This window comes from Panthera uncia, chromosome D1 (assembly GCF_023721935.1).
Source record: "Panthera uncia isolate 11264 chromosome D1, Puncia_PCG_1.0, whole genome shotgun sequence".
NCBI classification, from domain to species: domain Eukaryota; kingdom Metazoa; phylum Chordata; class Mammalia; order Carnivora; family Felidae; genus Panthera; species Panthera uncia.
In genome coordinates this window covers 84,934,523-84,962,462 of record NC_064808.1, presented here as the reverse complement: position 1 = coordinate 84,962,462, position 27,940 = coordinate 84,934,523, and the positions used below count along the sequence as shown (strand labels likewise).

At 49.6% G+C, this 27,940-nt stretch overlaps 1 protein-coding gene across 1 annotated transcript; it reads left to right on the top strand.

Annotated features, from left to right (window-relative positions):
* Positions 1-27,676, top strand: ADAMTS15 (ADAM metallopeptidase with thrombospondin type 1 motif 15). Its single transcript, XM_049654267.1, has 7 exons — positions 1-1,392; positions 13,518-13,650; positions 14,168-14,335; positions 14,569-14,852; positions 20,411-20,588; positions 21,634-22,096; positions 24,100-27,676. The coding sequence occupies exons 1-7, from the start codon at positions 436-438 to the stop codon at positions 24,872-24,874; spliced, it is 2,958 nt and encodes a 985-aa protein (XP_049510224.1). The 5' UTR covers positions 1-435; the 3' UTR covers positions 24,875-27,676.
* Positions 27,677-27,940: the final 264 nt, after the last annotated feature.

Sequence of the window (27,940 nt, the reverse complement as noted above, 5' to 3'; positions counted from 1 at the left end):
GGTTCGGGCTGCAAGCTTTGGGAGGCTGGGAGGGGAGAGAGGGAGGGGCGCTGACTGGGCAGTCCAAAGAGGAGGGGGCCTTTAATAGGCTCGCCCAGCTGCTGGCTCTCAGCGCAGCGAGTGGCTGCGGTTCGAAGTGGCCCGGCACCTCCCTCTAGTTCTCGGCTGCAAATCTCTGTCCTTGCACTTGACAGCGATTGTACTTAAGCTCCCAGGGCGCGCTTTGCTTGGAAAGGCACAGGTAGGAGGCGCGGGCTGTTCGGTGCACGCTCACTGCTCTGGAAGGAGTCTCTCTCCCTTTGCTCTGCTTTCTGGGAGCTGCGGACTGCCCCGGAGCGTTGGTGGTTCCCGTGTGCCTGCTGCAGGGAGACTCGCCGGCGGCCGGGGAGCCGCGCCGAGCCCTTCTGAGAGTGCGGCAGTGCGCTGCCCGGCGCCATGCTTCTGCTGGGCATCTTAACCCTGGCTCTCGCCGGGGGACCCGCTGGCGGGGCAGAACCAGAGCAGGAGGTGGTGGTTCCCATTCGACTGGACCCGGACATCAATGGCCGCCACTACTACCGGAGGGGTCCCGAGGACTCCGGGCACCAGGGACTCATTTTTCAGATCACAGCATTTCAGGAGGACTTTTACCTACACTTAACTCCAGATGCTCAGTTCCTGGCGCCCGCCTTCGCCACTGAGCATCTGGGCGTCCCCCTCGCGGGACTCACCGGGAGCTCTGCAGACTTGCGACGTTGCTTCTACTCTGGGGACGTGAACGCCGAACCAGACTCCTTCGCCGCTGTGAGCCTGTGCGGGGGTCTACGCGGAGCTTTTGGCTACGGAGGCGCCGAGTATGTCATTAGCCCACTCCCCAACGCCAGCGCGCAGGCAGTGCAGCGCAACAGCCAGGGCGCACACCTCCTCCAGCGCCGGGGCGCCCCTGGCGGGCCACCCGGAGATCCCACCTCTCGCTGCGGGGTGGCCTCAGGCTGGAACCCCGCCATCCTGCGGGCGCTGGACCCTTATAAGCCGCGAGGGACCGGCTTAGGAGAGAGTCGCAGCCGGCGCAGGTCCGGGCGCGCCAAGCGCTTCGTGTCTATCCCGCGGTTCGTGGAGACACTGGTGGTGGCAGACGAGTCAATGGTGAAGTTCCACGGCGCGGACTTGGAGCATTACTTGCTGACGCTGCTGGCCACAGCGGCGCGACTCTACCGCCATCCCAGCATCCTCAACCCCATCACCATCGTTGTGGTCAAGGTGCTACTTCTTGGAGACCGCGACGCCGGGCCCAAGGTCACGGGCAATGCGGCCTTGACGCTGCGCAACTTCTGCGCCTGGCAGAAGAAGCTGAATAAAGTGAGTGACAAACACCCAGAGTACTGGGACACAGCCATCCTCTTCACCAGGCAGGTGAGTTAGATGATCTGTCACCTCTTTGGACCCAGATAACCCCATTTTCTTAGGGTCACCGTCCTTAGCTCTCCAAATGCCCTTTGTGCCAAGCAAGTGACCCCGGGTTAAAATTTTGTTGATCTCTCCCGTCTCCCACTTTGGTTCTAACAGGGACAGTCCGCTCCTAGGCTCCGTGGAGCGTCTGCTCACGCGCATCTGGATGCACGTGGGCTGTCGGAGGAGCGCCTGCAACTTCAGAAGGTGTTGGCCTGGCGTGGCCAATCAGCGCCTCCTAGATCAGGCGCGGAGGGGCCGGAACCCAGGAAGTTGCCGCCCCGGAGCCGCAGTGTATCTCCAGGGCAGATAGGAGGCGCTCTGAGGATGGTGTTGGAGGGGTCGGGAAAGGTCCGCCCCTATTCAACCAGGGAGTCTGAATCCTTCCACACAGCTCTTCTGAGGCTTCTTTTCTCTTCTTGTGAAACTGGAAGGTGATGCAAGCATTCCAGTTCGGAGCCTGGCTACATTTCTTCTGGGTAACATGTTCAGTTATCCTCTGTCCTGGGCCTGGAAAACCTGGATTGGGACGAAGGGAATCAATTGGGATATTTTGTGGGTTGAAATGAAAAAGACAGACTCAAGTACTGGGAGCATTCCGTCCTTCTTTGCTGCTTCTCCTGTACCCTTGTGTGCTGGGCCTGCCTTCTATTTGAGGGGATTCCAGTCCATTCAGAGCAGGCCATCTAGTTGAAGCACCTGTTTGGAGGTTGGAGTTTCAAGTGGAGTTGCACTTGGAGCCGAGTTGGGAAAAATCTCTCAATTTTCCCATTTCCTTCTTGGCCGAGGGTGACCCATTTGCCCTGATGTGTGTTATGGAGCAGAGCAGCAGAGGTTACTTATGACACCGATTCACTGAAACTTCTGATGACCACACTTGACTATAGGGCTCCAGTTTCTGCCCCTGGCAGTGTGCAGGTGGTGTGAGCTTAGTAAAGAGCATCTGGAGACCCCAGGTGCAGGACTGGACAGGTACTGAGTGTTGGGAATGGAAAGATGGTCAGATCACAGAAGCACCTCTGCTCTTTGCTATGGCTTTATGAAAATTTACATTCACAGGTATTGTGGTGACTGGGTACGTTGAAGATTTTGGATTCTTGAAATTTCTCAGATTCATGGGTCTGGGAGGAAGAGGGGCATCCAAGTGACCCACTTCCTCTGATTTTGGGGGTTACAACTTGAATTGGTGCCATGCTCTTGTTTTGTTATTGTCATAACCACGTCATTCTGGGAATGGCACAGAATCCTTGGTTACCCATGGGGCTCTCACTCTCCACTGTTTCCAAAGGCCACTCAGAGCTGCACTGGCACACACCAGGCTGGAGCTAAAGTCTTCCACACTAACCCATTTGGCACTGCCTGTCCCCTCCTGGAATTGAACTTCCTCTTTTCCCAGCCTTCTCCTCCCACCACCTGGTTCCTCTAGGGAGGTCTTTGGCCTGAGTCTGTTTCCTTGCACTCATTCTTCCAATTGAGGTCTGTAGAGCTGCCACTGCCCAGCCCCTGCACACACTGTCTGAGTCATGGGGAAACTGCAGAGGAGGTGGCTTCGACCTCTGCACACAGACCAACTCGGCAGTCAGATTGCTGGGGGGGAAAAAGCAAAGGCCAAGAACAGGATATCTTAATGGGCAAAGCAGCTGTTGGCCCATCTGCTACCTGGGATGCCCCTGTGGAGGTCACTCAGTGCTTCTAACGTAACAGACCTCAGTCTCCACCGCTTTGTGGTTAGGTTGACTTTTGGAGCCAGCCCTAGAAAGAGGACTCCTGCTGGGAGTATGGGCCACATCATCAGAAGGATTCGCGTTTTAAAGAAGAAGCAATCAAGCAGCATGACAGCTTCTGTTTGTCAGTGGTGTCTAGACCCAGGGGCTATGCTAACCATGCATAATGGGTACAAGATGCATGGCCACTTGGGTCAGAAGCAGTGATGTGCAAGATGTGAATTTTGGAAGCTGTCTTTCTCTTAGGCTTCTAGAGGGCGAAGCCAGAAAGTAGGGAAGCTGTGTTGGCAGGACCGACATCCAGGTATGTGCTTAATGCTTTCGAGTAAACATCTCTGCCTCGCCTCCTTGCCAGCACAGACTTCAGGGCCTGCAGCATTCTCAGGGTCTTAGGAACTGCTCATTCCTGAATTCCCCTGGGGAAGGTACAGTATGTAGTGAGAACACGAGCCTGCAGCTGCTCTTTGTAGATGAAGGCAGATGTGGTCTCCGGGAACCTGGAGGAGTCTCCTGCTGCACTCCAACGCAAGAGAAACTTGTGTTTTACTTTGTAAGGTTTAGTAGTAATCCTTTAAGTCGGGTATGAACTTCCCTGATTATTGTAATGTTGGTGTAAGCAATGCTTTTTCAAACTAAAATGAGGATATATATATATATATATATATATATATATATATATATAGGATATGCAGTAGGATTGCATATCTATCTATCTATATCTATATCTATCTATCTATCTATCTATCTATCTGTATTTACAGTTGACCCTTGAACATGGGTTTGAACTGCATGGGTCTACTTACAGGTGGACTTTTTCCAATACAGTATAGGACTATAAATGGATTTTCTTTTATGATTTTCTTAATAACAATTTCTTTTCTCTAGCTTACTCTACTGTAAGAGTACAGCGTATAATACATATAGCATACAAAACATGTGTTAATTGACTGTTACTGGTATGTTTTGGTCAGCGCTAGGGTATTTGTAGTTAAGTGTTTAGGGAGCTAAAAGTTATGTGTGGATTTTCGACTGCAATGGGGGTCAGTGCCTCTAACCCTCATATTGTGCAAGGGTGAATTGTATATGGTTTGTTTGGATAACAAGTTTCTAGAAATGTGCTTATTTTGTTAATCACCTTTGGTCTATAATGGATCTTGAACTGTCAGACATCTTTAGAGTCACCTATTCCTTGGTTGCCCCAGAAAATTCTGAAAAATGGCTGGTGACTCTGATAGCACACAGGAAGGAAGCAGGGAAGGGTCAGTCTCCATCAGACTGTACTTCCTCCTATGAGGAAGAGGCGAGAACAGCACCTGTAGAGCTCCAGGTGCCAGGTACCTGAAGGGGGAACAGTGGGAGCATTGGGACTGATGGGCACTGGAGCACCCCCGTTGACCCACTGTCAGAGTTGCTGTGCATGAAAACAAGTCTGGGCCCAGGCTATGGGGAGACGCTGCTGTCCTCTTGGCGGGCAGAGGGAGGGGCGTGGGGTGTTGAAATCAAAACACTGGAAAGACATGACCCAGGGAGGAGACTTTGCTGTGCACAAAGGAGAAAAAACGAATTGATCATACAACAAATATTTTGGCAATTTGAGGAGTTTTCTTAAAGATTCAGAGTCAGTTCACGGTCTTGGAGAAGGAGTGCACATCTGATTCTGCAAAGCAATCGGTCTCCAGACTCATAACAGCAGGGTGAGGTCAGCACGGGATTGGAACCAGGATCTGTGGAGAATTGCAGCCAGTCTTTCTGGGTGGACATTCATTTCCGTGAGAAGACAAGTTTCAGTGGCTTCTTGTTGCCTTGGGCAGCAGGAATGAGGTATTTGGTGCTGGGGCTCAGTAGGATTGCATTTCTCTCGGTCTGCTCTCCCTTAACCTCCGATGCCTCTGCAATTTGGGTAACTTTGTGGCAGACTAGCTTTCGTGAATTTATTCTACATTTCAAAAGTGCTTATTGAGCAGCTGTTATTTCCAGGTACTGTCCTGGGCTGTGGGGGTACAGATATTAAGATGTGGCCTCTAGCTCTCAGGAATTCACTGGATATCTGGGAGCCTGACAAGGAAATAGCTCATTACACAAGGGTGTGTTAAGTGCTATGGGGGAGGCATGAGCCCTCTGTTGGAAGTCCGGTGGGGGATTGTTCTTCTTGTGGCTAGAGCCAGGAAGGCCCTCTGAGGGAAGGGGACAAGGGACAGGTGGCAAGAAGGTATTGGGCCTGGGAGCTGGTGGTGATGGGAAAGGAAACTTGTTTCCTGCGTTGCAGGAGTCCCTCTTCTCCATTCCACCATCTGTTTTGCTATTTGTAACATTTTCTCCTTTGAACAGACTTTGTTTTTTAGGATTTGCCATTTGTGGTTTTTCTGCATGAGTATTCCTTCATTTACTTTATTTATTCTGTTGCATTTATTTTATTTTTATTATTATTTTTCAAATTTATTTATTTTGAGAGTAAGAGTGCACGAGTGGGGGAGGGGCAGAGAGAGAGAGAGAGACTCCCAAGCAGACTCCACACTGTCAACTCAGAGCCCCATGTGGGGCTCAAACTCATGAACCATGAGATAATGACCTGGGTGGAAGCTGTATGTTCAACCAACTGAGCTACCTGGGCGCCCCTATTCTGTTGCACTTAGTAGGACTGTATGCCGTTCCCTCCCCATCTCCTCCCCTCACCATTTTTTCTATGCTCTTGTTTCTCCTCTTTTGAGATTCTCCGGGGCAGGCTGCTTGCCATTGTTCTCTTCTCTTCTGTTTCCTTCATTCATGTCCTCACCTTTCTGCCTCTTAGTCCCCAGCTTGGTGCTTACCTTGTTTTGGCCTTGAGTAGTACTATGTTTTATGGGGGCACATGCGTGTATTCTATACTGTGTAGAGAGGAACAGCACTCTGGAGGCTCAGTTGAGATAGAGGCTAGTTCTTTCTATAATAAATGACTTGCCATATGAAGTGAAATTTAGCGTTCAATTAAAAAAAGGTAATAAGGGGCACCTGGGTGGCTCAGTCGGTTAAGCGTCCGACTTCGGCTCAGGTCATGATCTCGCGGTTCGTGAGTTCAAGCCCTGCGTCAGGCTCTGTGCTGATGGCTCAGAGCCTGGAGCCTGTTTCAGATTCTGTGTCTCCCTCTCTCTCTGACCCTCCCCCGTTCATGCTCCGTCTCTCTCTGTCTCAAAAATAAATAAACGTTAAAAAACATTAAAAAAAAGTAATAAAATGATAACATGTATTTTACACATATCTCCTAATACAATAAAGAGAGTTATAGTTTTGTCAGAATCTTTTGGAAGTTGGACCTTGGAAGATATTAGCAAAGAGGGGTACCTGTAGCTTTGGTATTTAAGAGTTTGTAAATCTTTATCACTGAATGGAAACTGAACACTACTTCTGGGAGGGAGGAGGGAGGAGGGAGGAAGGGGAATAGGAGAGGAAGGAGTGGAATATGGTTGCTCCCAGACTTGGAAGGTGATTGTTCTTCTCCCTCCTTCTTTTACTTATACCAAATAAGGAAGCCTATATTAATAATGGAGGATGGGGGAGGAAGTTTGGAGGAAGGAGTGTGCACCAGAATCTTTTTTTTTTAATTTAAATTCCAGTTTGTTCACATAGAGTGTAATATTAATTTCATGTATATGAGTTACTGATTCAGCACTTCATACAACCCCTGGTGCTCATCATGAGTGCACTCATTAATCACCATCACCTATTTAACCCATCCCCCCACACATCTCTCCTCTGGTAACCATCTATTTTTTCTCTATAGTTAAGAGTCTGTTTCTTGGTTTCTGTCTCTCTTTTTGATTGTTTGTTTTGTTTCTTAAATTCCACATATGAGTGAAATGATATGGTATTTGTCTTTTTCTGACTTATTTCACTTAGCATAATATTCTCTAGCTCCAACCATGTCATAAATGGCAAGATTTCATTCCTTTTGATGGCTGAGTAATATTCCATTGTATGTATATACCACATCCTCTTTATCCATTCATCAGTTGATGGGCACTTGGGCTGTTTCCATAATCTGGCTTTTGTAGATAATGCTACTATAAACATCAGGAGGAATGTGCACCAGAATCTTCTTCTTTCTTTTTCAACGTTTTTTATTTATTTTTGGGACAGAGAGAGAGACAGAGCATGAACGGGGGAGGGGCAGAGAGAGAGGGAGACACAGAATCAGAAACAGGCTCCAGGCTCCGAGCCATCAGCCCAGAGCCTGACGCGGGGCTCGAACTCACGGACCGCGAGATCGTGACCTGGCTGAAGTCAGACGCTTAACCGACTGCGCCACCCAGGCGCCCCTGCTTTCTTTTTATTGAACGCTGGTTTAGACAGGAAGGCAAATGAGGTTTTCTCCCTCCTTTGGTCTTGCTCTCATCCTGTCTTTGAACTTCTTGGTAGATGTTTGTGCCACTCATGGTGCTTACCCACACTTTGCCTTGATGCCTGGTCTTGGCTGTGTGGCACAATGGAAAGAACATGGACTTGGAGTCAGGCAGAGTTGAGTTTCAGTCCTGCCACTTGACTTTTAGCAATGGTCATTGAACGAATCAGCCACCTGGACTCCACTTTCCTTATCCATAGAAGGATAATGATGATGACAATGGTACTGAACTTAAAGGCATTATCAAGGATAAGTTACTGGGTTTTCCAGAATAGGCACCTGTTGTTATCACTACCTTTGTGGTCTGTCAGTATGTTTGTTGTTGTTGAATAATTATCTACAGATCCTTTGCCAGAACTTACACTTGGGATGGCCCTGTTTTAAAGCATTCTGTCTCATTGTACTTGTAAGTACACTTAATACATGTCTGTTTTTGTGTGAAAATTATGGACTCAGTACATTCCCACTGACTTGTAAACTCCTTTAAGCAAGGAGTGCTGATTTGTAGGGGCACGTGAACCCCAATGTTTATAGCAGCACTATCAACAATAGCCAAATTATGGAAAGAGCCCAAATGTCCATCACCTGATGAATGGATAAAGAAGATGTGGTATATATACACAATGGAATACTACTCAGTGATGAAAAAGAATGAAATCTCACCATTTGCAATAGACATGGATGGAACTGGAGGGTATTATGCTAAGTGAAATAAGTCAGTCAGAAAAAGACAGATATTGGGGGTGCCTGGGTGGCTCAGTTGGTTAAGCAGCTGACTTCAGCTCAAGCCATGATCTTCAGTTTGTGAGTTCAAGCCCACATTGGGCTCTGTGCTGACAGCTCGGAGCCTGGGGCCTGCTTCAGATTCTGTATATCCCTCTCTGTGTCCTCCTCATTCTCTGTCTCTCTCTCTCTCAAAAATAAATAAACATTAAAAAATTAAAAAAAGAAAAAGATATCTTATGTTTTCATTCATATGTGGAATTTGAGAAACTTAGCAGACCCCAGGGGAAGGGATGGAGAATTATTTTAAAAAATAATAAATGAATCTAAAAAATAAATAAATGAATCTAAAAAAAAAGACTTTTTTGTGTCTTTGTAGCCCCTCCAGTGGGCCGTGCATGCTGCCGTTGTTCAGTATGTATTCATGGGAGGAAGGCACTGATACTAGTGAAAGGAGTGTGTGTAGCTCTGGGTGCTTAGGTAGCTCACCTGCCTTCCTGGGGATCATTAACTCAGCGTTTTCAGCTGTCAGGCTGCAGGGTTGGGAGGGGTCAGGTTCTTCTGGCATTTCGTGTTGGCTCTTTGCCATCAGCTTTTGCCCTGGAGAAAGGAGAGGCCCCAGCAGGGAGCCAGCAGACAGGGTGCACAGGAGGGACGGGGTCAGTGTGTCAGTGCAGGTGTGGGGCAAGGAGCCAGGAGCTTGCTCAACCAGGAAAGGGGTGCAGGCGCTGCTCTAATATCACTCTTGGCAGTCAATCCTGTCATTCCCCTCTCCCCAGGCCTCTCCCAGGCCTCTCCCTCTTCAGTGGCCAACCTGTGCTTTGGGGGCTGAGGGTATGGGCTGGAAAGTCTTGCCATCTTGAGATTCCCCAGCCCCTTCATCTCTGGAAGCAGTACTGATGTGAGGGAAGCATTCAGCTCTCAGGCGGCACTTCTGGATTTCAGTCTTCACTCTGCCCCCCTTCCTGTCTGACCTTGGGCTCACTGATCCTGGGCTAGTAACTTACCTTCTCTGAGCCTCATATGTAAAATGGGGCCTGACAATGGCATCTCCCTCATAAAGCTGTTGTACAGATTCAAGAACTAATACAGGAAAGCTCTTAGAACAGTGTCTGGCACCTGGTAGCAGCTCAGTGTTAGCTATTAACATTGTATTCGATATGTATCCTCTCTTGAACTGATGATTTCCAGAGAAAGCTTGGTCTTCCTGCATGCTTTGGATTTCTCTTATTCTTGTCTTAGTTACCTTGGTCTCCCACTGTAACACCATTTTGTACATCTTGAGGAATTAATATTCTAGCGAAACCCACTCTGCTGATAGATGTTTCCAGAGTGGGTTCTCTTCTTCACCAGGCATCCCTAGTCCCATTGCCCAGACACCCAGAATTGCTATTTTTTTCCCCTACTTCTAGCAAAGCAAGGCCCTCCCATGCTTAGGGATTACAAACAGAGGTAGATTTGGGGTTGGATGAGGAAATACAGAGATGCACGCCAGAGATTCAGATGGGAAACAAGTTAAAGGCACAATATTAATACAAGCGCAGGGTGGTTTTCAACAGTACTTATGCTATCCTAACTAGCGTGCTGTGGTTCAGACCAAAGACCCCTGCTGGCCTTGGTGTCAAAAGGGTTCAGTAGCTCATTCTTTAGTTAATAGCTGTATGGCTTTGGGTGAGTTCATGGAGCTTCAGTTTCCTCATCTACAGAGTGAGAGGTTGACTCCCAAGTTGTGTGAGTACAATACTTGGAAGCTGCGGTGTGGCCATGAATATAAGCACTGGCCCACATGCTTATGAGTTCATAATGAGTAGGAAGTTGGCTGCATGAGAACACATATCTTCTGCTGCATTAAAAAAAAAGTTAATGTGCTTGATTTTTGTGGGTCCTCCACCCCATACTGCTGGAAAATATGAGCATCTCAGTATGTGGCTGGGGAAATGAGAGGAGGTGGGAAGGAGGGCCACGAGGAGTGGTGAGGCGTGGAGGGAGTGAGCATGGTAAATGTGGATTGGGCCACTGCAAGGTGCTTGCTTTCAAGTCATGGCTCTCCAATCCTAAATTATTTTATGAAAAGGTGCAGTGAGAAAACAATAACCTGGGAAGACCAGGGTCTTGGCCAAGATGATTCTTGGGTCATCTGGAACAGCAGCTGTAGCTTCAAGGAGAAATGGCAAATTACCAGAAATAGTGAGGCAGGTAGGGGCTGGGTGGGAAGTGCCTCCACCCTCCAGGCAGAAGGAACCAGAACAGTTTCTATTTCTGGAGACAAGGGCCTGAGCTGAAGAGGTTAAGGCAATTTGAGTGCATCTGAGTTCATTCCAGAAGGGTGGAGACATTCAGTGCCACAAATGAGGCACTACTGAGCCCTGCACACCCGCCTGTAGGCGTTCAAAGAACTAAGATCCAGCAATTCTTCATTTGAGACCCTGGCTGGGGGAAGAGGGCCAGGCAGAGCCCCTGACCCCAAACAGCTGCATCTTCCCACAATGAAGACACTGGTTACTGCAAGCCTGCTGCTCTCAGCTACACCCTGACCCTCAGGAAATCTGTCGGCTCCTTCCTTGTTCCTCTTGTTTGATCCAGGGAAACCGGGATTTCTTGATGGAAAGAACAGGTTGCTCCTGGCCAGGAAGGGTCTGCAGCTGCATGTCTATGCTCCAGAGAGAATCCACCCTCCCAGAGAAGAATGGAGGCCTTTTTTTTGGCTTTAAGGATCTTCCAGCGGCAGAGGCGGGCTGCTGGGCAGTGGAGCTCCAGTGGCTGCTTAGACCCCAGTCTGAGCTGTCAGTCTGGTCTCACCATTTCTGCTGAGCAGAGCAGCAGATGGGATTCTGAATGTCCACATGGGTGACCTTCACTTTTCTGGGAGTTCGTTTCACGGATTAGTAGACAAGATCATCCTTAGGGTTCTTTCCATTCTAGAAGTCTATCATTGTGTGTGTTCCTTTCATAACCTACAGGGCCAGAAGGGGCTGAGCACCCTGGGATCAGGGAAGGAGCAGAGGAGACTGAGGCCTGAGGAGAGAAGTGACCTGCCCCAAAACACACATCTACTTAGCGGTGGGGCCAGGGCCAGAGTCTAGGCTTTTCCATTCTTGTTCCCATGCCTTTTCTCTTACACAAAGCCTGCAGTGAGTGTGCATGGTGGCCCCAGGATGGTGTCATGTTTGTCCTACAGGCTCTCCCTATGGGCTGTGACCACTAGACGAGAATTTTCAGAGACCCCTGCCTTAGTGGGGAGGCTGTACTATAGTGTCTAGGGATGAATGGGCCCAGCCCCCTCCCCCTTCCATGCCTCTGTGCAAACCTCTGTTCTTTCCTTCTTTTCCCCTGCCTTCTTCTCCCTCTGTTCTCAAGCTGATCCGTGTGACCCCACCCTGTTCCTCAGCAGTTGTGTTCCTTAAACTGCTTGTCAGGTGAACTTCCCCTCCCAGGTTTTGATAGCAGTTCTCCTCTAGGTCTCAGAACTCTGAAGGAAGGAGAACTTTTTGGAAGAGTAAGCCTTTGGAAAGGGAAGAGTACTTGGAAGAGAGGGAGTTTGAGGTTCACCCTGAAGCGTTCCCAGAAATGGCAGACATGCCACATGTGAGCCCAGGACAGCAGATCAAGGCCAGGTGTCCACCGCTCATGGTTGACCTGTGTATTCTGGAGTCTGATCACCCTCCCAGTTCTTTGGCCAGAGTTAATGCTCATTAGGAGGTGTGACTATCACCTGACCGTGGGAAGCCAAGTTTGACTGCTCAGGTGGTAAACTTTGGAAGGCTCTGGATTAAATTTTGCTGATTTTCTGTACTATGACCACTTTTCCTCCTATGCCTCCTGGCCCCACTAACTCTGCTGCCCAGCTGTTCCCCACCGTCAGCATGTGCATGCACACGCACGTGCACACAGCCCTAAAGAGAAATAAGATTGAGAACAGTTCTGGGTGTGTTTATGTGAATGCCTTGGCTACCACAGAGAACACACACCACTCTTTCTCCTGGGAATTCACTTAGGAGCTGGTGACCAATCAGCTGTGACATGGTGCAAAGAATGCTGGTACCCAGTCGTACAGACCCCAGTGCACATTTCCGCTCTGTGACCTGGGCCTCTCTGAGCGTCAGCTTCCTTGTCTGTGGAAGGTGATAATAGTAGTCATTCTTCCAGTGGGATGTTGTGAGGATCAAGTAAGGTCATGCACGTTAAGTACACACACAATGTCAGCATTTAATAAATCATCGCCGTGATTAACTGTGAGCATGGGCCTCAGTTTTCACCTTTGACAAATAGGTATAATGATGTATCTGCCTCCTAACACTCTCTGGGGGATTAAAATGAGATGATACATGTAATAGTTTCTTGTAAACTGTGAATGAAGACAAGGATGTAATGGAGAGAATACCGGTATCACTGATTCAACAGTGTCTTCTCTATTGTGATTAAGTATCTTGTCCTGTTTCCAACTCCTGGGCTCTTAAGATATGTAGGTGCATTGATGGCTCAATAAGTTTATTAAGATATCCATCCCCAGAAGTGCTTCCCATCAGGGTTGTTGCAGGAAGTCCTAGTTTCTGATGCAGGTTTCAGTACAAAAAAGAGGGACTGTCTTAGGTGGCAGTTCATTTATTTTTTGTTCCTAGCAGCCGCTGAACCAGTGGTCCCCTTGAACTTCTGTAGCCAGTTGAGCTATGTCTGGATAGGAGACTGTATCTGCCTCATTCTGCCTCCTCCCAATTCAAGGAAGCCAAATCTCTGGCTTGGGCGGGTCCTTGGCCCATGACACTTTGGCTGAGAATCTGAGCTTAATTCACGGTTGTCCAGTCACTCTGCAAGGACCGAGACTGCTCAGAGCTGACTCTGGATGAGGAACACACTTGCCTTCCACTCCCACCTGCCTCAGTTATCCATGACTGGAACCTCACCCAGCTGTAGGAGTCGCCATTTTCTGGTTTGGAAGTCTGTCTCTATATAAAGCAATGACCTTGTAGTTTAATTTTGTACCTCCTAATTTCCTCCCACAGGATCTCTATGAGTAGGATTTGGGCACAGTCTTCTCAGTGAGCCATAGGGCTTTCTTCCTGATGCTTCCTCCCTCAGTCTGGGTTGATTCTATGTGTAGCTCTGCAACCCCCTGAGAGAAAGGACCTGGCTAGGAAGGTGCTGGACTTTGTTAGACTGGGAGTTGGGATGAGCTGAGCATCCCATAGGATGCCTTTCTTTCCTCCAGGCTCCTTCTGTACCCCATCCTAATTTCTGCCTGGCTTCTTGCTTCTCCCCCACCCTGGCAGGACCTGTGTGGGGCCACCACCTGTGACACGCTGGGCATGGCTGATGTGGGCACTATGTGCGACCCCAAGAGAAGTTGTTCTGTGATCGAGGATGATGGGCTTCCATCAGCCTTCACCACTGCCCATGAGCTGGGTAAGGTTGGAGGGTACTCTTGGGTACAGGGAGGAGAGCTCCCCTCTGGGGTCCTTCTGGGTTTGCCCTGGGTGCTTTGGTCAGGGGGTAGACATCTGTCTTTGCTTCCTCATGTCCTGAAGCTTTAGGGATCCTTTCTTAGGGTCAGAGTCTGCCTTAGCAATCGCTTGGTTTTATTTTTTCTGATTGCCCCAGCCCAGTTGGCCAGCAATATTGTCTGACTCAGCAGTCAGAGTATCTCATCAATTAAGCATGAAGGGGAGAATATATTAGATAACACTGCTGCTCTCATTGAGCCCATAGCCTGATGGATAGGACAGAGAACACAAGAACACCATCTTAACATTTGCAAAGCAGTCAGTCTATCACTAGGTAGAAATGACCAGCCTGAAAATTGCTGACATGGGCTCTCTAGCTTCCTCAGCTGAACTGCCCTCCCCTCCCCTCTGCCCTGCTGCTTTAAAACTGCATAGCCCACATCCTTCTGCCCTCTGAGTCCTCTTGCCTCACCCCACAGGCCACGTGTTCAACATGCCCCATGACAATGTGAAAGTGTGTGAGGAGGTGTTTGGGAAACTCCGAGCCAACCACATGATGTCCCCAACACTCATCCAGATTGACCGTGCCAACCCCTGGTCAGCCTGCAGTGCTGCCATCGTCACCGACTTCCTGGACAGTGGGCATGGTAAGCCAGGGTGACAGAGGAGGGACTTCGGGGTTGTCACTGGAGTGACTGCTCACTACCTCTCTGCACCTGTCCTCTGTTACCTAAGGTGTGCATGAGCCCAAAGAGTTGGGCTCTCAAGGGAGTCCATTCCACTGGCTCTTGCTTCAATGTCTCCCTATCATTCAGACTCACGGCTAGCTGAGCTCACCTTTCTCAACTCATCTTTGATGAATGTCCTTGGCTCCCTGTAGGTGACTGCCTCCTGGATCAACCCAGCAAGCCCATCTCCCTGCCTGAGGACCTACCAGGTGCCAGCTACAGCCTGAGCCAGCAGTGTGAGCTTGCCTTTGGTGTAGGCTCGAAGCCCTGTCCCTACATGCAGTACTGCACCAAACTGTGGTGCACTGGCAAGGCGAAGGGGCAGATGGTGTGCCAGACCCGCCACTTTCCCTGGGCAGATGGCACCAGCTGTGGCGAGGGCAAGTTCTGCCTCAAGGGGACCTGTGTGGAGAGACACAACCTCCATAAGTATAGGGTGAGTGTGCTGGAGCTGAGCGGGAGGCAGGGGGTGGACTTGGAGGCCTCCAGTGGGAACAGGTTTGCTGTGTAGCCATAGTTGTGTCACATTGCTGCACTGTGCCTCCATTTACCTGTCTGTGGTCCTATCCCCTTCTTGACTCTAAGCCTGGAGGCAAGAGATATGGTAGGTCAGAGAACTTGGTGAGGCCTTAGACATGTGAGGAAAGTCTTTCATGTGGAATAAGGGGGCCCAGCCCTGAGTTCTGTGCCTTATCCTACCTGGGGAGGAGTGAGCACTGAACCCAAAGCCAATCACTAGATATTTGGCATTCCTCACTTGTTGGCTTCTTCCAGCCTCCCCTTATCAGCTATTTCTTTTTCTTATGATAATGATGACTAAATTTATTGAGCACTCACTCTAAATTCTTTATTTAAACTTTTTAATGTTTATTTTATTTTTGAGAGAGAGAGAGGGAGAGGGAGAGAGAGAGACAGACAGACAGACTGTGGGTGGGAGAGGGGCAGAAAGAGAGGGAAACACAGAATCTGAAGCAGACTCCAGGCTCTGGGCTGTCAGCACAGAGCCCAACGCAGGGCTCGAACCTGTGAACTGCAAGATCATGACCTGAGCCGAAGTCAGACACTCAACTGACTGAGCCACCCAGGTGCCCCTATCATCTATTTCTGAGTGTGTTCTGTTTCCAGGGAGCTCTGGGCCAGAGGTGAACCAGGCTCAGAACTGAAAGGAAACAGACGTTTGGGCAAGCTTCAGTAATTTGCTACATTCCAAACCAAGTTTCTGTCGTGATTGTTTTTTGAAGCTAAGACATAACTGAGCAAGTTATTTTTTTCATGGTAAAAAGAATAACAGTTGAATAAGAACAAATTTTAAACCCCACATATTCTCTGAATATAATAAAAACTTTATATTCTTCTGGTCGGGGGGTGAGGTCACAAAGGGATTGGGACTTTGTCGGACAGGAATAAGCAGTCCATCCTCTTTCTGGATCCTGGAGATGATGGTCCCTTCCCCATCCTTGTCTTGGATGCAGAGGGCCTTGCCTTGGGGTTTTATGTACAGGGGGGCAATATAATACAAAAGCATTTGCCAGCACTTTATCAGTTGCCCTGCGCTGGGTTTGGTACACAATTATGTAAAATATTGTTCTATGTTTTGGGAACATATATTTAATTAAGCCTTTGGCCATTTATTAGACATCATCCCACTGTATTCAGAGAACTATGTGAGGTACTGTGTGGTGGTCAGTGAAAGAAATAAAACATGGGTTGTGTCTCAGTGGGCTCACAGTCTAGTGGGGAAGCTAGAAATGTCACTGTAATCCAAGACCCAGAGAGGCATGTATTCAGTGTTAAGATAGAAGTGTGGAAACGTGTCATGGGGGAATAAGGAATGAGAGATTAATGATGATTGGGGGGGGGTCTGAAAAAACTTTGGCAAAGAGGTCGGATTTGGAGAAGGACTTGAGGAATGAGTAGGGTCTCAACAGGCAGAGATGGAGCAAAGTCAGGGAGGTGGGGCAAGCTGGAGGGGTGGACAGGCCAGAGCTATACGGGAAACAGCTTTGGGGGTGTGGTTTGGGGCTAGTCTGGGGTTGCCTTGACCACCAGAAGGTCCCGAGGACAGGCCAGCCATGGCCAGCTCCTTCTCTTGGGAAGAGGAGTCTGGAGGATAAAGATGTTGCCCAAGAGGATACTGGATATAGGAAATGTGATCTGAGAAGACAGTTTTTCCACATGCTTTCTGGAATTCTCAGTCCATCAACAGCAACATCCACCATATCCTCAGTCTCTTTTCTGGACATTCCCTTCACCACCCTGGCCCTTCACAAAGGACACTGCCCTAATCAGCCAAGGTCAAAGCACAAAGCTTATCTTACTGATCACACAGCCCCAGTGCTGCCCTGGGATCTCATTTGCAAGAATCACACTCTGACTACCAAGGCCCTGTTGTCCAGCCCTCTAGTTTTGGACTCCAGCAATTCTTCAGTCCCACCTGCTCTTCCTTGCCCTCACCAATCTCCTTCTTGAGCTGCAATTCCGTGGTCCATTGTTAAAATCACTCCTTCATGTACACTCGTGGCTCCCATGCCCCTGCCTCTCTCTGTCGTACTCGCTAGGATAAACCACTGTCCTGGTGGAATCCAACTGTCACTCAACTGTGCAGGTGGAGGTGAGTGCGGCTGGAGAAAGACATGGAACTATGCTCAGTGGGTTCAGCTTAGACTAATGGCCTGACAACTTAGGGGGGCCTGCAATACTGCTCAGGAGTCATATGGTATTTTATTTCCTTTACTGCATTTGCCCTCCCAACATCCTACACGATTATGTCACACCTTCGCCTCTCTCTGCCATTACCAACCCTTTCTCTTCATTTCCACTTTTGCCAGTGGCCTTTCTTCCCATCTCATTAATAAAAAAACAAGCAATCAAGTAATCAGAAGAGAACTTCCACCAACTCCCACCACCACATCCGCTGTCTGTCCTGCTTCTGTGCTTGTAATCTCTACCTTTCCTCCTTTGCTATGGATGAGCTGCCCACATTCTCATATGGGGCCTGGCGGTGCAGTGCTTTGCGCTTAGGATAGTATCCCCTCTATTCAAGGAAAATGCTCCATAAATTCTTCTGTCTCTCTCCTGCAGTGTCAGATTTCTCCTCTCTTGAGTTGAATTATTTCTATCAGGATACAAACTTGCTATAATTCCTCCCATCTTAAATAAAACTTCTCCTGATCCTACTTCCTCTCCATAAATCAAAATCTATCTCTCTGACTCCCTTTACCACAAAGTTCCTGGAAAGAGTGGTATGAAATTTCTCTCTCCAGTTCCTGTCTTGCCATTTTTCTCTGGAGTCCATTCCAATCTGGCTTTCAGTCCCACTATTCCTCTAAAAATAACTCTAACTAAGGTCGCCAAATGGCCTCTACACTGCTTAAGGCAGTGATCGATTACCAGCCTCATATTGTCTGACCTGTTAGCAACATTTGACACAGCTGATTACTCTCTCCCCTGGGAACACAGGCTAGTGTCTTGGTTTCCCTTCTCCCTACTGGCTGCCCCTTCTGGTCCCCTTCACTGGCTCTTCCTCATATTCTTGTTTTTCCGTGTTGGGCATTCCAGCTTTCAGTCCTTAGCTCTCCTCATTATCCACACTGACTTCTTAGGTGATTCATTTAGGCCAATGGCTTTAAGTACCATTTACACTGATACATTGAAGACTCCCAGATGTGTATCTCCAGCTCAGACCTCTGTCCTGAACTACAGACTCACATGCCTCGCTGAATCTTGATTTCTCCATTCAGATAAGCATCCTAAACATAACATCTGTAAAACCAAGCTCCTGATCATCTGTCCTGAACTTGCTTTGGCAACTCCATCTTCCCGTTGCTTATGCCAACCCTCTGTTCTCTCACACCCGCCCATCTACTATTTCAGCAATTCCTGTTGATTCTATCTTCAAAACAGATGCAGAATTGAACTATTTTTCCCACCTTATCTGTTTCCACCCTGTGCCAAGCTACTGTCAACTCCCCCTTGGATTCTTGCTCTTGGCACCCTAGCTGATCTCCTTGCTGCTGGTCTTATACGTCACAGACTGTTCCCAACATAGCGGCCAGAGGGATCCTTTAAAATGTAAGTCAGGTCATGCCACATCCTCAGAACCCTTCAGGGACTTTACTCCGTGTGCTCTGGACAAGTGAGTCCTCTCTCTGCCTTCACCTCCTGTTTCTCTTGCTCATGTGATGCTGGAGCACTCCAGGCCCATCCCTCCTTAGGGTCTTTGCATTGCTCCCTCTGGCTAGAATGCTCTTTCCCTCCTATCTGCACAACTCCCTCCTGTACTTCCTTCAGGCATCTGCACCACCGTCACCTCTGCAGTGAAGTCTCCATGACCCTCTGGAATGGAGAGCAGCCCACCTCACCAAGGCCCTCTCTACCGCTCTCTCCCCAGTGCCTGCATTTAACCGCTTCTGACACTATATGCCCAGGCCTATTTTTATTGTCTATCTTCCCCTGCTGGGATGCAGTCATTTTCAGGACAGGGATTTGATGCACACAGCGTTGACATGGAGTAAGAACTCAATAGGTATTTGGTGAATGAATGGCACATGGCAGGAGTGTTTCCTGTGAGATGAATGTTTTCTGTAGGAATAGGGTGGAAAAAGTGATGCAAGTTTAAAAACAACAACGACACAACAGCATCATCTCAGAAGCTGCAGAGACAGTGTTAAGTACTGAAGGAAAACTGGAGAAAATGAGGTGTATACACAGCTCTTCAGTTTATTAGTGGTCATGTCAGGCCTTTGAGAGAGCAGCTTCCCAGGTGTGATGGGGACAAAACCCATATTACAAGGCACCAAGGAGGGAGGAGGTGGAAGGAGCGAATGTAGAGACTCTTAGGAAGTGAAAAGCCAGGAGGAGGTGGGGTGCTAGTTGCAGGAGGAGGCGGGGCTAACAGCAAGTAATTCTTTCACTGGATGAGAGACATGTTGACTCAATGAAGCAAAAGCTATCAGACAGAAGGGCAGATAGAATAACTATGCTGCATGTATGCCTAAGTTAAAGTATTTAGATTACATGCAGCCAGTTCCTGATTAGCTCCATGCGGGTTAGTCACTTTGGATGATGTATGAGAGCATTTTAATCCCAGGCTTGTACAACTAGGCCGCTTCCTTTGTTGCCCAACTGATGTGTGTTCAGGGGATGAAAACTCGCTTTACTGGCATCCTAAGAAAAACAATAATGAAGACTATACCATTTCTCTCCCCTCTCCACCCTCTTGAAAAATGAAACAACACTGCATAGTTCACCCTGAAGCCAAACAAAGTTTTGGAATTGCTTTGTAGTCTCCTATCTTCATTTCCTCTGAGCACAAATGTTAGAACCTCTTGCAGTGAAACTTTCTCAATTTCAGCCCGATTGAGCTTAAGATCTGCTTAAGTCTGGTTTGGAGAGGAGTCTGGATTATGGATCATTTATAAATAAAAATATTCAAATATCTATGGCAACAAAGTTTTCTGGCAAGACTGGGGGCCTGCCCCTGCCTTAGATTTAGAGACTCTTGTCAATACACTAAGAGTAGGTAAGGAGAAACCCATCTTGCTCGGTGGCAAACACAGTGCTAGGAATTTTCACACACGATGTATCATTTAAATCTGTCTGATCTCACACCTGAGTATTACTGGCCCCATTTTTGCTAATGAAGCACCTTAAATTTAAGGAGGTTTCACCCCTTGCTCAAGACCACCCATGTGGTGAGGGCAGAGATGATGACAGAACTTGGCTATCTGACTCCATAGCCCAAAGGCGCTTGTCTTCTGAGTGGCCTCATTTATAACTGGGTGCAGTTGGCATTTGCTACTGACCAGGTTGAAGTGTTCTGTGGGCGCTGTGTGGACCCTGACCATTTGCTTGTCATTTTCCCCTTATGATCCACAGTGGACTTCATTCCAGTGGGACGGGATGGAATGGTGGGGGCTGTACCCGTGTAGCTGTTCTGCAGGCTCCCGGTGTGCATCTGGCTGCTGCAGGAGTATGACGGACTCTTTCTCATAGGTGGACGGTTCCTGGGCCAAATGGGAGCCCTACGGCCCCTGCTCACGCACCTGCGGGGGGGGCGTGCAGCTGGCCCGGAGGCAGTGCAGCAACCCCACCCCTGCCAATGGGGGCAAATACTGCGAGGGGGTGAGGGTGAAATACCGATCCTGCAACCTGGAGCCCTGCCCCAGCTCAGGTGAGGAGGGGAGGGCAGTGTTGGCCTGTGCCCGGGGACATCGAGGCTGGAGGGCACCCCTCCCTCATCCTCCACACTCTGGATACTTCATGGCTGCAGATTGACAGCAGTCAAGATTCTATCCCCTAGGACAAAGTCTGGAAGTGCAGAGGAGCAGATTCCTCTTGGGATCATTTCTTCCCCACTCCCCTTGGGCGGGGGTGTTTTCTTCCCCCTACTTAGGCTGGGGGGCTAAGTGGCCCAAGAGAGTGACACACTAGATGTCCTCTTAGTTAATTAAGTCTCACAAGCCCATCACTCATAAGCAGGGACTCTTTATCCAGGGTCCATGAGCTTGGAGGGGAGAAAATTACATCTGTATTTTTACTAGCCTTTTTAAATTTAAAATTTATCATTCCCTTCAGTTAGTAGTTTAGTATAGTTTTTACTTATCTTTCTATCTAAAATTATTATTTCTTTTAATTAGACAGCAAACTGCAATGCTAGTAGCACTACCCGCGACTTTGTCCCCAGTAGAGATCTTGGATATGTTCATATGACATTTCAGCTATTGCCATTTCTCAGAATGCCATTTCTTCTCATCACTACTTGAAAATGACGGTGGTTATTAGACTCACTATTGAATCTTGTTATGTACTGGGCTAACAAGGAGCACACATATCACAAATATGTTTTGATATATATTGACAGTTGTATATCAGTATAATTAGTATTATTTGTCATTGATCTAATTTATTTTATTCATGTCATAACATTCTGAAAATAGTTTCAGAAGACTCGTGAAGGATTGTGTAGCCCCAAACTGTTTAGGGTGTCTGTTATGGAGGGAATTGAAGGCGGCCCATTGCTTGGGGATTGTGTGATTGGCTGTGACCTGCATCCTTTGGTCCTAGCCTGCTTTAGTTCTTTGAAAAGGGATGAGGATAACTCAGATGAGGGTAAGAGGTGTTGAAGGCCACAGGCACTGAGCACCCTGGGGAGGAGGGCTCTCTCTCCCCCATCACTCTTCCCTTTAGCTTCCTGCCTGTGCTTCCTCCCTCCTCAGCTTCCGGCAAGAGCTTCCGGGAGGAGCAGTGTGAGGCTTTCAATGGCTACAACCATAGCACCAACCGGCTCACTCTTGCTGTGGCATGGGTGCCCAAGTACTCAGGTGTTTCTCCCCGGGACAAGTGCAAGCTCATCTGCCGAGCCAATGGCACCGGCTACTTCTATGTGTTGGCACCCAAGGTGAGTGAGCATGGGGCAGGAGACCAAAGCAGAGACAAAGTCTTTGGGATGCATCTGGCTGAACTGCCCTTCTTTCCTTTTCTCCCTTTCCTGGGGGCACTGCAGGTGGTGGATGGTACACCATGTACTCCTGACTCCACCTCGGTCTGTGTCCAAGGCAAGTGCATCAAGGCTGGCTGTGATGGGAACCTGGGCTCCAAGAAGAAATTCGACAAATGTGGGGTGTGTGGGGGCGACAATAAGAGCTGTAAGAAGGTGACAGGCCTCTTCACCAAGCCCATGTGAGTTCTGGGTCCTGGAGCAGGGGTAGGAGGGATGAGTGGAGCTGCCCCCAGGTGGTGGAAACTTGGGTTAGACTGGGGTAAATGGGCTGTGCCCTTGGTGTAGGGGCCACTCAGACTCTTCTGGGAGTATGATATTCAGCCAGTCAGCCAGGCAATTGACAGAGATGAATGCTTGAGAAGTCCACCACTGAAAAGAAGATGATATTTAGGGAGATGGCAGAGAAACATTAGAGTCTATCTAGAGTTCTAGAGTAAGACTGGCCAGTGTTCAGATCTCAGTTACCCATTTTCTGGATGATCTTGAACATGTGACAACATCTCTGGAATTCTGGATTTCCTCACTTGTATAGTGGGCCTAACATGAATATATTTCCTATTGTGCTATTGTGAAGATTAAGGGTGTTACTCTAAGTAAAATGCTCAGTGTAGTGCTTGGTGCATAATAAATGCTCACCAAATGTTCATGATGATGATCACAAAACACAAAACATGCCTGGGGACAAAATGTGACAGCTTGCCCATCTCCCGGAGCCTGAGGCCCTGGCCTCAGGGATGAGATTGAGGTGAGAATGGCAATAAACGGCAGAGTGAGTGGCTAGGACTGATAGATTCCCTCTTCCTGGGAGATGTGTACAGGGTCAGCTGAAGAAATGTCTCTAAGCCTCTTCTATTCCCACCTCCAGAGCCTGGCTTTCTGAAGTCCAGCAGGTTCCCTTTTATTTTCAGGGGGAATGTGCTCCTTTGGAAAGTCCTGCCCCAGGTTCTGGAAGGAGCTGGAGCAAGCAGAGTCCCTGAGGTCTCAGTTGAGCAAGGCTATGGTTGGCTCTGAAAACTTGGGAGGCCAGGTGCTATGATAGAAAGGCCTAGATGGCTGTCCAGGAGCCTCAGCTGCCTCTTCTGGACACAGTGCCCTCTGCTGGGCCTGTAGGTGGGCAAGTTTTCTGGGAACAGGTGGCACTGCAGGTGGGTGGTGTTCACAGGGATCTGCAGGGGGTGACCAAGTGGAGAATTAAAGGTAAACACCCCCAGACTTGCTTCACTGGCTAAATGGCAGGCACTCCTTTCATGGACTAGTGGAGCTGGAAGGAGCCTTAGATATCATCTAGTTTGACCCCCTCACTGTATGGGTGAGGACTCTGGAACCCAGAGAGACTGATTTGTCTGAGCCACCAAGGAGGTGGTGTCCAAGCCAGGGCTTCATCTGGGTGCCCGACTCCAGGGCCAGTGTGTCTCATTACGTCTAGCCCCAGCCTTGGGCTCAGGGACTGAAGCCTTGTCTTCTGTTCCTCCTCCACCTCCTCCTCCTTCTCACAGTTAGTATATATTGAGTGCTTACTGGATGGCAGGCACTATGCCATAGGCTTTATGTGCTTTAATGAGGTATGTGTGATTATGATCTCCATTTCACAGATGAGGCAACTGACAAGCTAAGTGACTTATCCCAGGCCAACAGCTAAGCCAGTGATAGGGATGGGTCTGGCTCCAAAACCTGTGCTTTACTCCTGCTCTAGAATTCATCACCACGTAGGGGTGTCTGGGTGGCTCAGTTGGGGAAGCATCCGACTCTTGATCTCAGCTCAGGCCATGCTCTCATAGTTTGTGAGATTGAGCCCCATGTTGGGCTTTGTGCTGACAGTTTGGAGCCTGCTTGGGATTCTCTCTCTTTCTGCCCCTCCCCTGCTCTCTCTCTCTCTCAAAATAAAGACATATGAAAAAAAAATTAAAATAAAAGAATTCACCACAGTATAAATATCCTGAATAAAAAAGGCCACAGGGTGGTACAGCCAGTGTACGTAGCTTTAGATGATGTGGTGACAATCTGAGGTACTGCCTTCCAGTTTGTGTGCCCCCTGACCTCCCGTGCTGTGGTTGAGCGGTCGCTGCCATCTTGGTGACCTCCTGCAGGGGTTGTGAAAGGGGCATCAGCTATGACTTTAGAGGGGGATGAGGGCATTATGTCCAGGCAGGTGTCTAATGCACGATCCCCTTTCTCACCACAGGCATGGCTACAATTTTGTGGTGGCCATCCCTGCGGGTGCCTCGAGTATCGACATCCGCCAGCGTGGCTACAAGGGGCTGATTGGAGATGACAACTACCTGGCCCTGAAGAATAGCCAGGGAAAGTACCTGCTCAATGGGCACTTCGTGGTGTCGGCCGTGGAGCGGGACCTGGTGGTGAAGGGCAGCCTACTGCGCTATAGTGGCACAGGGACCGCGGTGGAGAGCCTGCAGGCCTCCCGGCCCATCCTGGAGCCCCTGACCGTGGAGGTCCTCTCTGTGGGCAAGATGACGCCACCCCGGGTCCGCTACTCCTTCTATCTGCCCAAGGAGCCTCGGGAAGACAAGGCCTCTCACCCCAAGGACCCCCGGGGCCCCTCTGTGCTCCACAACAGTGTCCTCAGCCTCTCCAATCAGGTGGAGCAGCAGGGCGACAGGCCCCCTGCACGCTGGGTGGCAGGCAGCTGGGGGCCTTGCTCTGCAAGCTGTGGCAGTGGTCTGCAGAAGCGGGCGGTCGACTGTCGTGGTCCCCCAGGGCTGCATGTGGCGTCTGCCTGTGATGCAGCCTATCGGCCAGTGGAAACGAGAGCCTGTGGGGAGCCCTGTCCGACCTGGGAGCTGGGTGCCTGGTCGCCTTGCTCCAAGAGCTGCGGCCGGGGATTTAAGAGGCGTCCACTCAAGTGTTTGGGCCCTGGAGGGCGGCTGCTGGCTCGGGACCAGTGCAACCTGCGCCGGAAGCCCCAGGAGCTGGACTTCTGCATCTTGAGGCCATGCTGAATAGGACTGCCCTTTTCTCCTTCTTACTCTCTGCCCAATTGGTGCTGCCACTGTTCTGACCAGCTGGAGCCGTGGGCAGAGGGCAGTGGCTGGGGGTCCATGCCATGACGTCACCCACTTCCAGGGACAAGGACCAGGGACAGGGGTGAGAGGTCCCCTCTTCCTCCCTGGCCTCGGTGGGGGAAGCCAAGTGACTAATGCACAGTCTACCTCACGCCGGGCTCCTCCAGGGCCCAGTCTCTGGGAGAGGCTGAGAGGTGCGGGCACTGGGCAGAGGCGCCGGGGCCCGGTTTCCAAGGGACCTGGAGGATGGGCACCTCCCAGGAAGAACTTCAGGGACCTTGGCCCCCGTCAGGGAGGCCACAGGCTGCTGGAAGAGCCATGGCCCAGCAGCTTGGCACCCTCAGGTGGCCCCGGGGGGCTCTAAGCCGTTTCTGAACAGGCAGGTTTTTATGGTGCTGTCAGCCCACCTTTTCTTTCTGACTGACAAGGACTGAATAATAAAAAATGGCTGGGGTGGGCAAAAACTGGTGGGAGAGTGGGATTAAGTATAACTGGAGCCTGGGCCACCCCGTTTGGGAAGAGGTATATGTGTAGGGGGAGTCTGGAGGTTTCTCATCGGTTTTCTACTCCTGGCCCTCCTTGAAGAGCCACCCACCTCTTCTCACTGTGTTGTCTATGACATCAGGCTGGTGGGAGGGCTTCCAAGTACATGCCCTCTGACACATTGCATATAGATATAGGAAGCCAATAGGGAGCCTACTGCCTTCTTCAAGAGGGATCTGACCATTAAAATAAGATACAAAGGATGATGGATTCTGTGGTAAAGCACGGAGTTTGAAGAGTGATGTAGGGGGTTCTGTATCACTGGTGGCTGGGCTTGAACTTATGGCACACAACACCCTGGGATGGGGAGGAGGAGGCCCCAGTTTAGATGGCTTCTTCCTCCAGAGAGGCAGGTATAAATAGGGCTGCTACCTTAGGGTCTGTGTTGCCTCAGAGAACCTTCAGAGTGGCCATGGTCTTGTCCCCACTAAGAAGGGCGTGGGAAATGCACAGAGGGCTAGGTGCTGAACATCCACATGCCTGCAGGTTGGTTTTCATCTGGCCAGCTACATGTGGTCTGGCTTTGGGCACATCACATGACATTGCAGTTGGATAGTGGGGTTCACTGTTTGCTACCTCAGGCTATGCTCTCTGGGAACCAACATTTGTCCCTCCCCAGGGGCAGTGGTGACCCTGGTGCTTCCAGCAGACCTGGCTGTTGTCCTCCTATAGACTGAGCTGCCCAGACACAAAGATGATTGTGTGGTACATTGTGTCCTGCTCCGCATAGCCCAGCCAACCACCCACTGGTGTTCCAAATATGAAGACAGGATCTCTCTCCTCAAGTGCCTTGGGGACAAGTTTCAGGTGACACCAAGAATCAATAATCTGACCCAGAAGCCCTTGGCAGCCACAATGGGAACTCCTGTCTATCCTGGAAACATGTTGGGGATATAGATACCAGGGTGTTTCCTATAGCTCCACATGGGAAGATGTTTTGGAGTTAGCAGTCTTTGGTTAAGCAGGGTATTTCTTGAAGGTGCAGCTGCTCCAGCATGTACATGGGAGATTCTGCTTCTGAGTCACGTAATATATACTGGACTTTAGCAAGGTGACATCAGAGCAAGTATCTTCCCTGGGAAAGGGGTTCATTCCTTTTATTTGGCATCCCCTAATAGCCAGAACCCACAAACCAGCCATCCAGGCAAGCCTCTGGGATGGTTTTCCAAATTCCAGCCTAACCCCAGGCTGAGCCCTTGAACAACGCTCCCCCAGAGGGGCTGAGGGCATGTGGATTTCTGAGGCAGGGCTGCAGTCACTTCTGAAGACTGAAGCGAGGAGGAATCTTCCCCCCTGCATGGGTGAACACTGTGGGGCTGCAGCATCAAAGGGAACCCAGGGCTCTAGGGCAGATGTGGACCCCCACTAGCCGACGATAGCACTGCACCCTGTGCTTGGTGCACCCATCCTTGGTGAGGAGGTGGTGGCACAGGGGCTGTGCAGAATGGGCAGGGGAATGGGGTGGGAGGGAAGGGAGCTGCCATCAGTGGGGGTGACTGGCCCCCTAGCAGAGCAGCTTTACAAATTATTTCAAGGAGGGACAACCTATCTTGTTCCTGACACAAGCTGGGTCTCAGTGCTTTTTGCTGTTGTGATGTCTTTCTTTTTCCTTTTTTTTTTTCTTTTTAAAATAAGTATGACCAAGACAACTTGGGAGGTTTGTCTTATCCTTGACCATTTTGCTAATCCAACCATGCTCTCCAAGGCTGAGCAGAGACAAGCCTCAAGGTATAGGTTTCTGGTGATGGGATAAAGAAAAAAAAAAATTAAGGTGGTATCTCATGTCTGTGGAAGAGGAGGGAGATTCTGTGGGCTCCAGAAACTTCTTCCATGGGGTGTGGACCAGTAAGGATCTGGGCTCTGGAGCCCCCTGCCTCCTCTGCCCTTTGTGTGCACTGACTGGAGGAGTCCAACCTTGTGAACCTTGCTGTGCTGGAGTAGAGGGCTGGGTGAGCTGGGGGGCTTGGTTGTTCCCAGCCCGGGAGTTGGCTCCCAAAGGCACTAGACACTGTCACTTACAGAGCCCCCTTTGTGTTTGGTTCTTTTGCATTCCACGTGCTGCAGAAGGATGGAAGGACCTGGGTACTGGCTAGGCTGTGTATACTGTGTATACATGGGAGCTGGCTGCTGCAGGGACGACAGCCTGCTCCTAATAAAGTTGTAAGTATTTAAAATCTGTGTCCTGCTTCTGTGATTTCATCTTATCCATGCATAGATTCCCCTGTATCTGCTGTGAACACACACGATGCACCAGCCATGGGAATAGGGGCTATGATAGTCACAACAGTGACTAGGACAGGCACAGTCTCTGTCCTGTGCAGCCCCCAGGCTAGCTGGGGAGGCAGAGTGAACAGTTGGGAGGCAAAGATCCAGAATAATGACAGATGAGGTAGGTGCAAGGAAGAGATGAACTGATGCTAAGAAAGAGAACTTGCATCTGGGTGTGTGTGGTGTGTGGGG

Bases quoted from the DNA above. Each gene is read 5' to 3' on its own strand.
- ADAMTS15 (XM_049654267.1), top strand. From the start codon at position 436: ATGCTTCTGCTGGGCATCTTAACCCTGGCTCTCGCCGGGGGACCCGCT. The intron at 14,853-20,410 runs GTGAGTGTGCTG...TCTTTCTCATAG, and splicing joins ACAACCTCCATAAGTATAGG to GTGGACGGTTCCTGGGCCAA. The intron at 22,097-24,099 runs GTGAGTTCTGGG...TTCTCACCACAG, and splicing joins GGCCTCTTCACCAAGCCCAT to GCATGGCTACAATTTTGTGG.